Here is a 15,641-nt window from a genome sequence, read left to right on the forward strand (position 1 = left end):
ATAACTAAGATGAGAACTTAAGCCATGTTATGATTCCCAAACTCCTTGTTAACACTATAAAATGCTTCTCTGTTCTTGATCAGGAGTTTTGCTCATAGTGATGTCATGTGGTCTGAACAGAATAAGGGCCTGCTGTCTTGTTCATGTTGACCTCCAATACAGAGACGGCTGGATACAAGACGTCATCAGCATGTCCTTGTCTCCCAGGAGTCCTTTAGTCCCTCCTCTTGGTGTCTCTGTGCTCCTTAACAGAGTCAACACACACTTTAGTCTCCTTTCAGTAGCTTTCTTTGCAAAGACCTTATGTCGCACTCGTGACTGGAACAATGATTTAACGAGACTGGTGAAGTAACAACTGGTCACTAGATGGTGCTCTTAATTTATTTACTGCTGAGAGATCAACCATGTGAATTTCAACTCGTGTCCTTTCTTTTCATTTGAGTTTTTGGCATGTTTCTAATTGCAGATGTGTAGCTAGTACTAGTAGCTCGCCAAAAAGTGTTGAAAAGAAAATACAAAAAAAAAATTGTGGAATTGATGGAAACTCAAACTGACGCATGTTGTTGGCTTTTTAGTTGAAAAAGTAATAGAGCAGACAACCACCTCAATTAATCAGCTCTGCTTTATTCATCTTGACTGACATTTAGGAGTCAATACATCCACATCCACACACACACACACACACACACACACACACACACACACACACTATAAATAGAGGGATAGTTCATGGCTTCAGCTAGAACAACTGACATCCTTTGCAGTTCCGATGCCAAATTTTGTCCCACAGCATCTTTTAACAGGAGCAGAATCATTTCCACCTCTGAAGAATCTCAAACAATTATTTAAGCACGTGGTTAAAATACTTTTTACACAAATAATAATAAAAACATATTTCTTAAAGTAAACAAAATGATGGTGCTGTTAATCTACAGTTCTACGTGAACATCAAAGTCCAGCACTACTCTGTACTACTCTGTCCTTGTCATTTTACAGAAGTACATAAAAGTGGTATTTTCCTCACCCAGCGAAACTACTGTAGTATTTACTGCTACTGTAGGTAATACTGTATTTACTTTACATGCACAGTTAAAACGGATATTTACCTGGGCTAAAGAACAACAGAAAATATACATTTCTAACATCGATCCATCCATCCATTTTTTTTTATGCCGCTTAACCGTTAAGGGTCCAGGGGGCTGGATCTTGCTCAGGGATACTTCGATACGGTCAGTGGGGGACGTGAGGATCAAACATGCCACCCTTCAGTTGCGTGACGGCCATGCTACCTCCAAGCCATGCCGCCCACATATTTCTAACATGTATTTTTTTAAGACAATGAATGAAAAGTGATGCTGAACACTTAGAAATTACTGTGTGTTTTTTCCCCACCTTCCCACACAAACCTGTGGAAAGGCTCAGGGTTGAAACACAGCGTTGGCTCATTTGCAGTCCTACCAGAGCCAAACCAGAAGGTAGCTACCCTTCTCTCCTCTGTGAGAGCTGGAGAGACAAACACAGACCACTAGTTAACTTAGCACAATGAGTGGTCGTAGATGGGATGTGTTAGCATGCCTCTATCAAAAGCCATCAAACATGGTCATGAGCTTGTTTTTTTTTCCCCATGAAAAAAATCCTCCTCATCCTCTCTCACAAAGTTGACCAGGATTAGAAGCAGCAGTTGCTCTTCTAGCCGTCAGCAGTTGGTTTGTTTTGTTGCTAGAAGTTTGAAGGTGCTGAGTCACATGACTGCACCCCTTCAAAAAAGTAGTTCAAAATTGGAACATTTAAATTTCATAACAGATCTTATGGATAACCCTCGTTATATTAATGCAGGTATCAAGTTAGGTCAACTGGTCTCCGTGGCTTCCAAATACACACATAGAGGTGAGAAGGGTATCTCTCTCCTTGTCTGGCTTTGATGAAAATGGCAATTAAACGTAATTCCCAAAAAGTTGTTTTGTTCTTTGAAATTCCACAGTTATGGCCTGGCAACAATAAGAACATGATGGAAATAGCACTCCTTCGTAAGGCACAGAGTTCTATGATATCATTAACATGGTTCACACTGTGTGTCGAGCTATCAGTAGCATCAAGCACCATCCGATCAACCCTAATCTCTTGCTGCAAGTCTAATGGTGTATTGCTAATAAGTTGAATCATCGCCCATCGTCGTGTCCACTCGCTGAGCCTGGAGGAACCAGAGCTGATGGCTGTCATCCTGGTAGAACCTACAAGGGTCTAAGACAAAAGAGAAAATAAGTTTCTCACTACTGACTCAGTGGGACAGAGAGTAGTTAGAGCTGTAGATGTTATTGATACCTTTCTTCACCATGGTCCTGCTCCACCCATGCAACTATTTTTCCTTCCCAGCCAGGAACAACTGCTCCGTCCAGGAAGAGCTGCTCATAGACACGAGGACATGGTATCTACTGTGTCCTAATACCAGATTTGACTTGCTTACTACCTGATCCATCACCTACCCAGCTTTCTCTTACCTCCTCTTTCACAGTGCCAAACTCCGGGTCCAGGGCCTTGAAGTGGTACCTGTAGTTTCCCTCTCTATCCACAGCTGCCTTAAAATCCTTGAGAGTCACGTCACCTAGCCTGTAGGATGTGCATGATTATCATATTTCACTCATTAAAACTTTACTTTGTCATTCTGTTTTATCATCCATCTGTGGCCATTAAGGTAGATGGCCTATAAATGTCTGCTGGGGTAATTATGTATTTCCACGGTCCAGTTACCTTATTAAACCCCTAAAATGACACATACAAATCATAAAAGGGAAATATTTAAAAACTACTCAACATAAGTTGTCTCCTACTTCACTAAAAAGCCCTTTTTTCATTTGTTTGTTATTTCACTTTTACCCTTTTTGTTCCTTTTTTTAAAAACTCCTACCTTTCATTTTATTGTTTTACACACTTAATGTGTACACCTCTTTTATGTGTATTTTGAAACACTGACCTCTTGGGTATGCTGATCATAGAAGGTGTTTGGGATTTTTCGGTAAAATAGAGGATTTTAGTGGAGGAAGTGGAGCTGCCGTGGGATGGACAGACCTCTGTAATGACACACACACACACACACACACACACACACACACAGAGTCAGACTTTTACTGTAACACACAGGTGTACATGCGTGATAGAGGCTTGCTACGTACTTGTGCAAGGCCAGGAGTCACAGTCCGTGCTGTTAACTTTGCGTCTCGGAGATTTCCCTCTTCCCTGCAATGTTGAGATTACAGAATATCATGACGTTACCTCACTGTGTCGAGTGCACATTTCACCTTATTTGCTTTGTTGTTTCATTTGGACATTTCAAACAGATCTTTGAGGAGAATCTTTTCAATCGTTCAGCCAAAACAAGCCAGTGGTTCATTCAGGATTCAATCGCTGCCACCAAAAGGCAGCTGTGTTAGCAGTCCTTCAAGTCATGGTCCTCACTAATGCACGTTCTGTATCTATGTTGGTAGGGCTGCCCGACAGAGACTCAACGTTCATCTCAACTACTTCGCCATAACTTCCAAACTAACCCAGATGTTAACACAGAAACTGATGTTTTCAATTCTCGTGGCCAATCAGAAAACAGCACTGCTGTAAAGTGTTCATTATTGTGTTGTATCTTGTATTTTTTTCTTGCAATAACGAAGAGGCAACCAGCTTAAAAAAGTACAAAAACTAGGTGGTAGAAGGTGTTAATCAGTCTACAACCCAAGTTACTGTAAAATAAGGGAAGTTGTAGAAGCTCGGTGTAGGGTTGGTGTAACTTGAGCCCAGTTGGAACTATTTCAGCTGGTACAACCCTGAAAATAGCAGCATTGCTTTAACTCTTCCCTACAGTAGAACTAAGGTCCAAACCAGCCTTGACTGTGCAGATCGCTGATGCAGCCCATTACAGGACCTGACTGATCACACAGCAGCCTCACTTATCATTGCTGTGGATCCTATGATCTACAGAGGGGCCCTAACAATTTCTGGTGTGATTATGCTTATGTCCATACCCGCTGTGAGTGCAGCACATGCAGCCTGTCGATGAGTGAGACGATGCCCTGCTCCAGGGTGTCGAGTGTGTGGTGCTGAGGGTCTTGGTCTCTTAAGTTGTTCCTCAGACTCCTGAGTGCTTCTCTGAGAAGCTGCACCTCCTCTGCCTGTTGAGAGCACAAACACACAACACAGGGCGATTAGATGAGCAAATGTCGATTAAAATAACAACACACTTCTATCACACCAAATCGCATACATACGATTGAAAAAGATGCATTTTTGGTGCGATAAACTTCTGATATATGCTCAGAGAGCAAGAAAAATCTTAGGAGATTTGGTTTGCCTGGAAAACATCAACGTAGATGTCTTTAATATGTTTTTGTCAGGCTTAACATGGCACGGAACACTCCTCTGTGGGTACAAAAAATAACACATTACATGTTTATTTGCATGTAGAGATGGAAAATGACATCAGATCACAAGCGGCCACTGTGGAGGCACATTCATTCTGTTAATGGCTGGCATAAACTCACGTACTCAGATCTGTACACTTGTGATCACATCTGCGGGAAATCTGATCATTTTTAACAAAGGTTCATTTAAAGTGGAATACTTGTAAAAAAAAAAATTCCCCTTTTCCTTGGGCCATGTACACCCATCCAAGCACACCTGGAGTTTTTCTTTGCATATTTCTGCTAGCTGACAAACTTCCAAACAGAGATGACAACATAGCCTCCTTAGCGGAGGAGTGTAATACTTACACTTGACATGGCGGGAGCTGGACTGCCAGAGTAACAATATCCGTTGTTTTCTACGCGAGTGGAAATCTGAAAGAAGCATCATGTTGATCTAATTAGAACTGCCTGTTATTAGGAGTAGACCTCTAAAGGGGTCGGGGAAGAACCAGAACTACCTGCTGCAGGTCTCTGTTCATCAGCTCCTGCAGCTTGCTGTTCTTATGCTCAAGCTCTCTTTGCAGCTCACTCTGCCAAAGAGACACGATACAAACCCACAATAACAGAACCCAGTTAGATCCTGACGCTTGGTCACAACGTGATAAATGACAGTTACTGACACTTAAAAGTTGGGGAGGGATAAATTAAAATGGGTATCCATTATTAACCCTTGGTCTGTAAGTCACATGCTGCATCATTTTTGGCTTATTTAAATAACCTCTCAGTCTTATAGTTGCTGCTGGACAAACCTGCTGTTTTTGGCTTTCTTCAAACTTTTGTTTGAGCTGCTGCAGCAGTCTGTCCTTCTGTCCAATGTCCTTCTTCACAGACACATCAAGGGGAAAAAGAAAGGGTAGGCTCAGGTTTAGCAAAACTCAAACATTTAAACTGGACCTGGATTGGCAATGTGGTAAGAACGGTGGAGCACACTGGACCCCCTGAGGAAGACTTGAAACGACTGACATAATAATAAAATCTAAAACAAGAACGTCACACAAAGAAAATAATGAAAATTAAAGGAACACACCGACTTTTTGGAAAACTTGACTTATTTGAAGTCCTTCTCAGAAGCAGATGAGAAGAATGATACCCTTCTCTCTTCTATGTGTTCACTGGGGAGCCGAGACCCTCAGACACCGCCGCCCTCTAGTTAGCTTAGCATTATGGATGGCAGTTAGATGGGATGTGTTATTATACCTCTCTTAAAGCTCAACAAAAAGTTAAGGGTCAGGATCTTAGTTTGTCCAGAAGTAATCCTCCTCATCCTCTCTTTGTACTTGCAACCAGAGAAAACCTGATTTTAAAGAGCCAGTTGTTCCAGTCCCCACCGGCTCCCGTTGCCTTTTTTGTCGCTGTATTTTGGACAGTGACGGAGTTCCTGTTGCCCCCCCCCCCCCCCCCCACACACACACACACACACACACTGCTACTTGAACACAGCTGGTTGAATTTGTGTCTGAGGTGTTAAAAAGAAATTATATATTTATCTACAAGAAATACATGTTTCTCAACAGGTGGTGTGTTCCTTTAACTTTGCTCCAACATGTAAATCTATTTTCAACATTAGCAACAGAAGTCAGGCTTCAACTTTCATACCCTCGAGGGTTTCCAGTTCTTTTACACAGCTTATATGAATACTGATAATTTAGAACAATAGTGCTAAGTTACCTCTTCTGAGAGAGGGATTGGAGTTCCTTACCTTGCAGTCCCCCCACAGCCTGGTACATTCCTCCAGCTTCCACTGTAGCTCAGCCTACAGAACCACACATTTATATAAGAGGGGAAACATCTTTACATACCTGAAGTACACTGTACCTTGGGAAACTTAAGCTTATACAAGGAAGAGTTTGGAACACTTTACTTTCACACAAATAAAACTGACATATATTTGTGATTTTTTACTTGATTTCAAATGATAAAAGTTTCATACGTTCTGGTTGTTGAATTCTTCCCTGGTCATGCTGGCTCGGAGAAGCTCTTGCTTCATCTGCAGTATCAGTGCCTCTTGAGTGCACAGCCTTTGCTGCTGGGCATCCTGCACATTTACAAATGAGGACCAGTCTCCACCACAAAAAATACACGGCAATGATATTTTAATCTTGAGCAGGTTGTGGATCTGTTTTACCTTGACTCCCTGCAGGTTCCTCATCTCTTGCTTACAGCGCAGCAGTTCCCTCTACACAAAGCATTGATTAACAGAGTGAATTAAATATTAATCACAGTGAACATTCCGGACGTTTATTCCCTCAAAAGGTGACTTTTATCCAAACAAAAGAAGAACGAAAGTATTCTGTGAAAAGAAATTTAAAAGTTTGAAAAGAAACAAGTACCCTCAGCTCCCGAGCCTCTTCCATACTCTGATCCAGACGACTGCGAGTGACTACCTAGACAGACAGAGAGAGAGAAAAAGAGAGAGAGAGAGAGAGGGATGAGTGGGAGAACGATAATGGACCAAGGAAGCACGGAAACTGATACCCGTGTCACCCTCTGATACACACACACATACAAACTCACAGTTAAGAAAAAGAAATATGATATGTGTCAAACACAATGAGCTGGTGAAAGAGAGCAAAGAAGGAAGGAATGACACAGAAAATGCCAGCTAATTAAATCAAGTTTGAAAACAAACTGGATGAATAAAGAAACTATGACTACCAGTTGGTGTTCAGTGTTATCTTGTTCCAAAGTCAAGGACACATCCTGCTCATCCTCAGGCAGAGAGCCGTGCAGCAGCAGAGCCTTCAAAACAGAAAGGGTACAAACATGTGAGACCAGGAGGGACTGTCAAAGGAATTAGATCAGTCCTGCTGAAGCAGTAGCATGATACAAGCAAGACAAATCACAAGCCTGCTAATCAGCTCATGTGCAGCCACATGGGCATCTTGAACCAACTTCCATTCAGCGACGCAGCCAAGTGTGTACTACCCATCGAAGAATGAGTTGTGGCCACCGTGATGTGACCCAGTGGTAAGAGGACCATCCTTCGGAGGTCTGGGACAAACAGTGTTGATATTCAAGACTCTTATTACTACAGTAGCCTGATTACAGAATCCTAGGCTGTATCCAAAATCACCCTCTTATTCCCTCCTCACTATGAAGGGATCTCTAGGTGGAGGGCTGTAAAGGAAGCTCATCTGTTAAGGGTAAACAATATTTGTTGGCCACTGTACAGGTCTTCCCTGGATTCTTCTGCCAGCCAATGCAATGCATGTTGGGAAAGAGGCTTGGTTAGTGACCAGTGGCTGAACACTACTTTTCCTGTGGCATTGTGGGATAGAAGTGTATGATAAAGTCTCACTCACAACATATTTTTTATACTTCTATGAAATGATCAGAGATCAACAGCGGGCCACAGCCATAATTTACAAAATGACCAGCATGCAGTGCGAAACTAGTGAGTGAGCTCGTAAGGAAACTCATAAGGAGAATGTATCGTCATCAGCTATGATACATGACACCAGTCTGCCTTAAACCAGCACTCCTTCTCATAGCCAGCAGGGGGAGCCTCCTCTTGTTTCAAAAAACAAAAAGGTTAAATCTTGTTGGTCTATGATGAAAATTCAAAGGTTATTTTCCTCACAGATCAGCACACAATTTGACCTTTTTTTTGCACCGACATGAGGCGCCCAATGCTGGCTATTGGAAAGAATGCTAGTTTAAGGCAGACTGGTGTCACTTTTCAGACCTTGAGGCTATCCCTGTGGTTCAGGCTCTGGCAAGTAAGCAGAATAACTGCGAGGAATTTAAATATATGGTTTTTATCGTTTTAATCAGGACAGGCTGCAAAAATCCTCTGGTGAGACATTTTGTCAAACATATCATTAACATAAACGAGCATGTACTTTCCAGCTTATGTGCCAGCTATAAACCAGTCTGCACAGAAATATTACACTTGTGTCCTTCTGTAAGAAACTAAAGACACAACACACTTACTCATTCTTAGAGATTAATGCTTGTAAATACTATCGTACATATACCTGTAAAGCAGACACCATTTTACGAGTCTCTTGCACCTCCCTCTCCAAAGTCTCGCTGACAGTATCCTCCCATGCTGTCTCCACTGTATCACCCCATGACTCCACTAGAGGGGCACAACAAGTACATGAGTTACACAGTAGTCCAACTGTAGATCTTGATGTTTTCTAACCGCATACGAGAACCCACCTTTGCTCTCAGGGCGCCGGTGGTCGTCTTGTTGTCTGTCTGAGTTGGTGTTGCTGAGCTGAGTTCTTGGAGACACCACTGGACTGACTGAGCTAAGGCTCGAGGAGAACAAAACACTGATTAATCCATTTATTTGAAGACGCAGGGGAGGACACCACTCCCCGCAACTACTTCAACTAAACTGGTTGTAAAAATTACTTGCAAAGAAACATAGAAACAGGCAGTGAAATTACAATATGCTACTAAACATTATCCAATATGTTGCTACTTCACTCTAAAACAACATCATTTGTAGAATTTAAGTAAGCTTGCAGTAGCTGTTAAGTACTAAACTGGCAGTTAATCCGGACAGTCGGCTTCAAAGACGAAAGAAAACTGAGAAGCTAAAGCGTCACATGAGAAGGATGCAGGTCCATCCCATGCGTGTCTTTGCTAATCAAAATGTCACATTACATAATGTATATGCTACACTTGATATACAGTCACAAGTCACATTTCAGCACAGGATATTTGTTACGGTTACAGTATACCAAGCATGAACGTACACCTATTTGCACAGGAAAGCACACACATCCAAAATGGTCTTACCATTTAAACTGCGTCCCCCCCATAGCGTGCTACAGGATGCTTCAACTGTACATAATATTTCCAAGAAGACTGTGTTCCCTGCTACTACAAATCCACCAATTTAAAAGGGTTTCTAATCTTCCCAACTCCAAAAAATCCCGCCCTCTGCCTCTAGCTAGCTATGAGTAACAATGGCAATAGTCTACCCTGCTTAGCATCTCTCTCATAATTATGGTACATATGTCAGGGTAGCAGTTGGCTGTCCCACCCAAAAAAAACCAAACAAAACAACCTACTAACGCATGTCTTGCTCAAATATATAAGCTACACTTGCAGTAACGCACACACATTCACAGCATAACTTCAAAGCAGACATGTGATTGGAGAAAATACAGACCGTTTCTTTTATCCATCATCTGCCTGTGTTTAGCCCCAGTGTATAAAACTACCACACACACACACACACACACACACACACACACACACACACACACACACACACACACACACACACACACACACAGAGTTGGTTGTGTCCACGAAAACCCAGTCATATGCTCTGTCAGCCAGTGAGATACTCACAAACACACACACACACACACACACACACACACACACACACACAAATCGGAATGTAGTCCAGTGTTTTCAAGTGGGGAAAGCAGGTGTTCAAGACGTAAGATAACGGGGATGTTACATAAAAAGAAGCGCTAGCTAATGTTTGACCCTGTGAGCTCCAGGCTCTCTTCAGTAGAAAGATCTATTCACCACCGTGGAGGAGAGATGATGTCAGAGCCATGATGGTGAGATACCATTGAAATTGAATGTCTTATGCACTGAAGTTTTACCATTGAATCATAAGATGAAGAACATGTGCATCAGTGAGCTGCACATGACTTCTGACCACAGCTTTAACTAACTGCAAATCATCTTTGTTTACTGGTTACTCAAACTGGGATGTGACGAAGTAACGTGAGCGTTAGATTGTAGACGGCTCATAAAACCTACGTTGCTCTAAGAAAGAAAAACAAAAACAATACAAGTGGTGAGTGTGAAGTGATGAGCACTTATTCAGCCAGGGAGCAGCAATAGATGCAACTTTGAACTGATTCAACTTTCTGCAGATTCATAGTGATGCTTTTTGCTAATAATGCACTGTCGCACAGACAAGGAACACATTGTGGGTAAGGATAAGTCATGCCGTTTCATTTGATATGAGAACAACCTTGCAGCGATGAATACATCCCGATCAGTTCAGCCCAGGAAAAAAATGATGTGACACAAACTGCCTCTGTGGGGCTCTCAGGATTATCCAACACCCATTACAATTAACAACAAAAGGGGATTTGTTTTCTACCACAAAAATCCAGAGCCTCATGTATAAATAGATTCAATAAAAAAAAACAGCATGTTCAAATTCAATGTATACTAATATCTTGTCCTTAGATCCCTATAATACAGACGCCTCTGTCATGAAATCAAGCCAGCAAAATCGCATCTCACTAAAACATCCACAGATGTCCATCATCAAGTCTTACAAGCCTACTGCCTGATCGAAGCCCTGAATTATTACTTCCACCAAAATCTCTCTGGCTAAACCTCACCAAACTTGGAAGAGTGTTGTAGTATTAGCCAAGAAAGAACCCATTATATGTAGGAACAGATTAATCATAGCGCCACCTGGTGGCAAAAGGTGGTATAAAGTTTTTTTTCTTCCACTTTGATGTCCTCCCCTTAGAAGTTGGGACTGATCCATCTGGTCAGAAACACATCTTAAGATCTTGATGATTTGTTACTGTGAAGAATGCTAGTTTTTAATAAGCAGTGTCACCATGGCAATATGGACAGTTTTAATATTTCACCATAGAACATGTAACGCTTTTAACTCCACATGATCAAATCTTTTCCAAACTTCACAAAAAATCCTACAAGCTGGATTTAAGTCATTGTCATAGTAACCCAGTGGTTACAGGAAGTGATATTTGTACCACACATTAGTTTACTGGATGGGTGCATGGGTTCAGGGTTATTCTCCTATCTGTAGGTAAACCATCCATCCATTTTCTTTCGATTATCCTGTTAAGGGTCGTGGGGGGGTGGAGCCTATCCCAGCAGCCTTCAGGTGAGAGGTGGGGTTCACCCTGGACAGGTCACCAGTCCATCCCAGGACCAACACATAGAGACAGACAACCATTCACACTCACAGCCACACCTTCGGTCAATTTAGAGTATCAATCAGCCTCGTCCCCTCTTGATGTCTTTGGACTGTGGGAGGAAGCTGGAGTACCAGAGAGAACCCACACAGGAACAGGGAGAACATGCAGACTCCACACAGAAAGATCCCGTGCCTGAGCCGGGACTGAAACCTGGAACCTTGTTGCTGTGAAGCAACAGTGCTGACCACTGCACCATGCACTGCACCGTGCAAACTGTATGCAAACCATGAATATCTAATCTGATGTTTCAGGTTGTCCCAGGATGACGATTTAAACTGATAAAAATGAGGAAAAACTGCAAAAGAAGATTACCTGCCAGGCTGAGGATTGTCCTGCTCATCGGGAATTCCTCTCTCATACTGCTCAACCAGTGAACGAACACATACACTCTTATCCAGTCCCCAGCTACTGAAAGACACCAGACAAATGCGGGGTTTATGTATTGATAAACAATAATAGTCTGGTCTCAACAGCAGAGACTGCATGTTTCTCTGAGTAGGGTCATTATGTCTGACAACATTTGGATACTGAAGGAAAATATCATCACAGGTTTGTGGAGAAGAAGCGCTGGGTCAGTGTTGCATGATGGTGTTATTAGCTTGGACATTTGCAGGCAGCACACCTGTGGAGACGTGTGGCACTTGTAGGCTGCGAGACATCAAGTCGTGCTGACGCTAGCGCAGCAGCTGCACCTTGAGCCAGCGCAACAGTGGAGAGAGGATTGTGGTTCCATGGGCCTCTTGTTATGCTCCTCCCACTTCCAGAGGCAGTCCTGTTATTGGCTGAGGGTTTGAAGTGGGCAGCCAGCGCCAGAATTACCCTCATTACAGATTTTAGATTACCATCAACGATTTCTGCAGAAAGAACACATTGTATTCAGTAATTAACTAAACATGTATGGCTACATACAGCGCTGACATGTGACAGCAACCACAAGACTGCACTGAATCTCCAACGCACGACCACATGGAGACAGTCATTTATTACAAAGTGAACATCACGTGTGAAAAGCTTGTGACCACAGTTAAAGGTTCATAATTTGAGGACGGCGAGGGAAACCTAACCCTGATGAGAAAAGAGAGCTTTTTTCTGTGATTTACCTCTCGCGGAAATGTGTGGCATGCGTATGTGTCTGGAGGAAATGAACTGCAAGACTTGCTCCACATTCTTCCGGCTCTCTTCTTTGTTTTGCGGGGCCACATACACACCCTCAAGCACTTCCCCTGCTGCCAGAGAGAGAGAGCAAGAGGGTAGAAATAAAGGATCAATTCATACAAAGGTCGTAATTAGCAATCATTGGCTAAATGTGTTTAGTATCTTCTTAATCAACCACTTCCATTGTAAATACAACAAATTAAAGCACCAAATGTATATCTGAGGTGATTGAATGAATGCTGAAGCTAAATGAGATGGAACCTAGTATTTTTAAGGTCTAATATTTAAGTTCTGCTCTTAAGAAATTCAAAACACTTGATCTCCTTTCTCCTGAAGCTACACGAATGCCACTTTGGGCCACGTGCCTCATCAAGTCAATTATAAATGTATACAGTCAGCAATAAAGTTTCGTTCAAAAATGTGTCCATTGTTGCATGTAACTGTTGACGTCATGATAGTAGGTTGTAGTTGCAATTGCTAATTTATATACATATGAGAAAATAAAGCAATGTTAATCCTATTTTTGTTTATTCTTTTTAATTTAAAAGTTCAACGTTTAGAACATGGTTTAACATACAAAATGGTGTGGCTTGCCTCTATTGATAAGATGAAATATCACAATATTTACATTTTTTTTAATACAGTGTGATTTTTGATGGTCGTCATGAAGTCATCATGTGTATAGGCAAATATGCAAGCAATAGCTAAAACAGTCTGGAGAGTTCAGAAAATGATAACCCCTCTTACTGTAATGCAGCCTTTAAAACCAGATAAAAAACAACATGTAAGGTGAATGACAATACAATTACATCAAAAACTAAAGACAATATCTAATCTCACACAACAGTACCAATATAATAATTGTTATTTTACCCAGTATTAAATAAAGATCCAATAAACAATAAATAAAATCTGGTTACATAATTGTGACTGGAAATATGAATCCATATAGATCTTGATATGAGGAAAAATTTGAATATATATTTTTCATTTTTTTAAGGTTTTTATTGAAAAAAATGAAAATGATGAAAGATATGTCATCCATTAATGAACAAATTAGGAATAAAACATAACATCATATGAATAAAAATCCCATTATTCTACATCCACATTAACTGCATCATTGACCTGGCGCTGTACGTTGCCAGCCATTAGTGTGAGTATGAATGTGTGCATTTACCAACTATCTCTATCAGTTGTGTGAGCACCAGCCCATCCTGCAGATCACGCCTGAGGTCAGCGATCAGCCTCAGCCCAGGTTTCCTCCTCAGCTGGGAGTTCACCCAGGAGACGTAAGTGGCCAGCTGCTGCTGCACGCCCCCCCCCCCCCCGACACACACACACACACACACACACACACACACACACACACACACACACACACACACACACACACACACACAAACAAACTTTGAAAGTTAGAAAACATGTTCACGAGGGGACACAAGGCTGAGACCCTGCTATCACACACAAGTTCCTTTGTTTATTATGTTGGGACAAAGGGGTGGGGGCAGGGGCCGTCCGGTGTCCCGTTGCCTATTAAAATATGTCTCCGTTGTCACAGTATACTTTCTCGTTTGCGACGGAGTTGTATGAAATATCATCCTCCCCCTGTATTTCACACACACGTCGATGATTTCACAGGCTTCCATTCACCTTTACCGGTTCCGCTCCGTCACGTGACATCCCGTCGTCCGGGGATACCCCCAAACCCACCACATTTACAAGCACACAACAGAGAACGTTGACCCCGTGTGTCTGCCGTGTAGATGATGTCAAAACAGGCTGGACAACTCGCCACACCTGAGAACACCGCTAGCAGTAACATAAGCGACCTGACGAATATGTCAGCTTTTTTTTTTGTAAAGACTAGCAAACAAATTAGTTACTCGCAAATAAAACCGAACAGTTGGGCTTCCCGCAGAAATGCGTCCCCTTAAATTAGGGCACTTTGCATTTCTTCCATCCAGGTGTAAAATTTGGCTGGCAAATTTAATTACGGTTCACGAATTTGGCTTATGTTGAATTTAGCTTGTAAATAATAATATCGATTATAGCTTCTTCGAAGTAACAGTACCGCTATATGAAAGTTTTACCTCGTTAAAGCTCCCATGTAGAACCTCATCCAGCAGACTTCCTCTAGAAAGTGAGGCGATCATCTTTTTACTCGGGAACCCATTTAAGCTAGCTAGCAGGCTAGCAGGCTCGCGCTGCCGTTGGGGAACAACAGGCAGACCCTCGTTACTGTACCGCGAAGGTCCGGCGGACGTCAACCATCCAAGACAATTGAGGGTCGGAGGAAGCGGCCACCGTTAGACCGGGCTAGGTACCCGAGTCAAGTCACCCCACCCAATGTACAGCACTTCCGGTTCCTGGTATCAGAATAAAACCCATCATCCACTGGTACTTCCGGAATTATTACAAAAGATACGGCATTTTTGTAAAAAAGCTAATTTCACAAAATGGTGTTTTAAGTTTTTAAGTCATGAAAATGTATTTATAAATTATACAGAATGAAACCATACCGAGAATGGTTCCAATGCAATGACAGAACAGCTTAACACTATTCTATAATGCCCTCTGAAACATTTTAGTTAAGTTTCATACAAAGTACTGTGAAGGGCAGGATTATTGCATTAAATGCTCTTTTTATCAGTTTATCAAAATTAATCAGTTATTTTGTCTAGTTTTAATAAGTGCAGATTAACATGTGGAATAGGTTAATATGATTTAACTTAATTTTAACCTATCCTTTAACCTGTTATCTTTTATTTAACTACAACTTTATTTATAACCCAATGGGTCCAAATAGGTCAAGAGACATATCATAGCATATTTATAATATCAATACATATATAATATAATAATATAATATGCAGTTGCAGAATAATGCATCCCAGTGTTTCAACTCAGGGCCCCTAAAGTAAGCTGTCAGAGACAGAGACCTGCACGATCCCAGAGGTGGCTGAAGTGTCCAAACCCACGCAACAAACCTCTCCAATCAGCCATTTTGTAATTGATTTAACATTCAAATGCTGTCTTTATGGTAGTTTTAGTGCAACTTTTATCTTTAGAAGTCTTTTTAAATACT

At 41.7% G+C, this 15,641-nt stretch overlaps 1 protein-coding gene across 6 annotated transcripts; it reads right to left on the reverse strand.

Moving 5' to 3' along the window:
- Positions 1–620: 620 nt before the first annotated feature.
- LOC147248981 (dixin-A-like) lies at positions 621–14,909 on the reverse strand. 6 transcript variants are annotated; one of them, XM_086227107.1, is made up of 21 exons: positions 14,647–14,909; positions 13,731–13,857; positions 12,496–12,621; positions 12,018–12,249; positions 11,708–11,803; positions 8,613–8,710; positions 8,426–8,529; positions 7,104–7,187; positions 6,779–6,832; positions 6,574–6,624; positions 6,379–6,483; positions 6,148–6,201; positions 5,198–5,269; positions 4,907–4,978; positions 4,755–4,820; positions 4,011–4,157; positions 3,171–3,234; positions 2,972–3,068; positions 2,499–2,607; positions 2,323–2,402; positions 621–2,241 (listed from the first exon to the last, which is right to left on the reverse strand). In XM_086227107.1, exons 1-21 carry the CDS (start codon positions 14,707–14,709, stop codon positions 2,232–2,234), a joined length of 1,911 nt encoding a protein of 636 aa, XP_086083233.1. In that variant the 5' UTR covers positions 14,710–14,909; the 3' UTR covers positions 621–2,231. The 6 variants fall into 6 exon arrangements, with proteins under 6 accessions (XP_086083233.1, XP_086083232.1, XP_086083234.1 ...); XM_086227106.1 differs by having other exon boundaries at positions 622–2,241; positions 11,708–11,800; positions 13,731–13,860; XM_086227108.1 differs by having other exon boundaries at positions 622–2,241; positions 8,613–8,704; positions 13,731–13,860.
- Between the last annotated feature and the right edge of the window lie 732 nt (positions 14,910–15,641).

This window comes from Aulostomus chinensis, chromosome 15 (genome assembly GCF_037954235.1).
Source record: "Aulostomus chinensis isolate RoL2024-O1b breed Wild chromosome 15, RoL_Achi_v1.0, whole genome shotgun sequence".
NCBI lineage: Eukaryota > Metazoa > Chordata > Actinopteri > Syngnathiformes > Aulostomidae > Aulostomus > Aulostomus chinensis.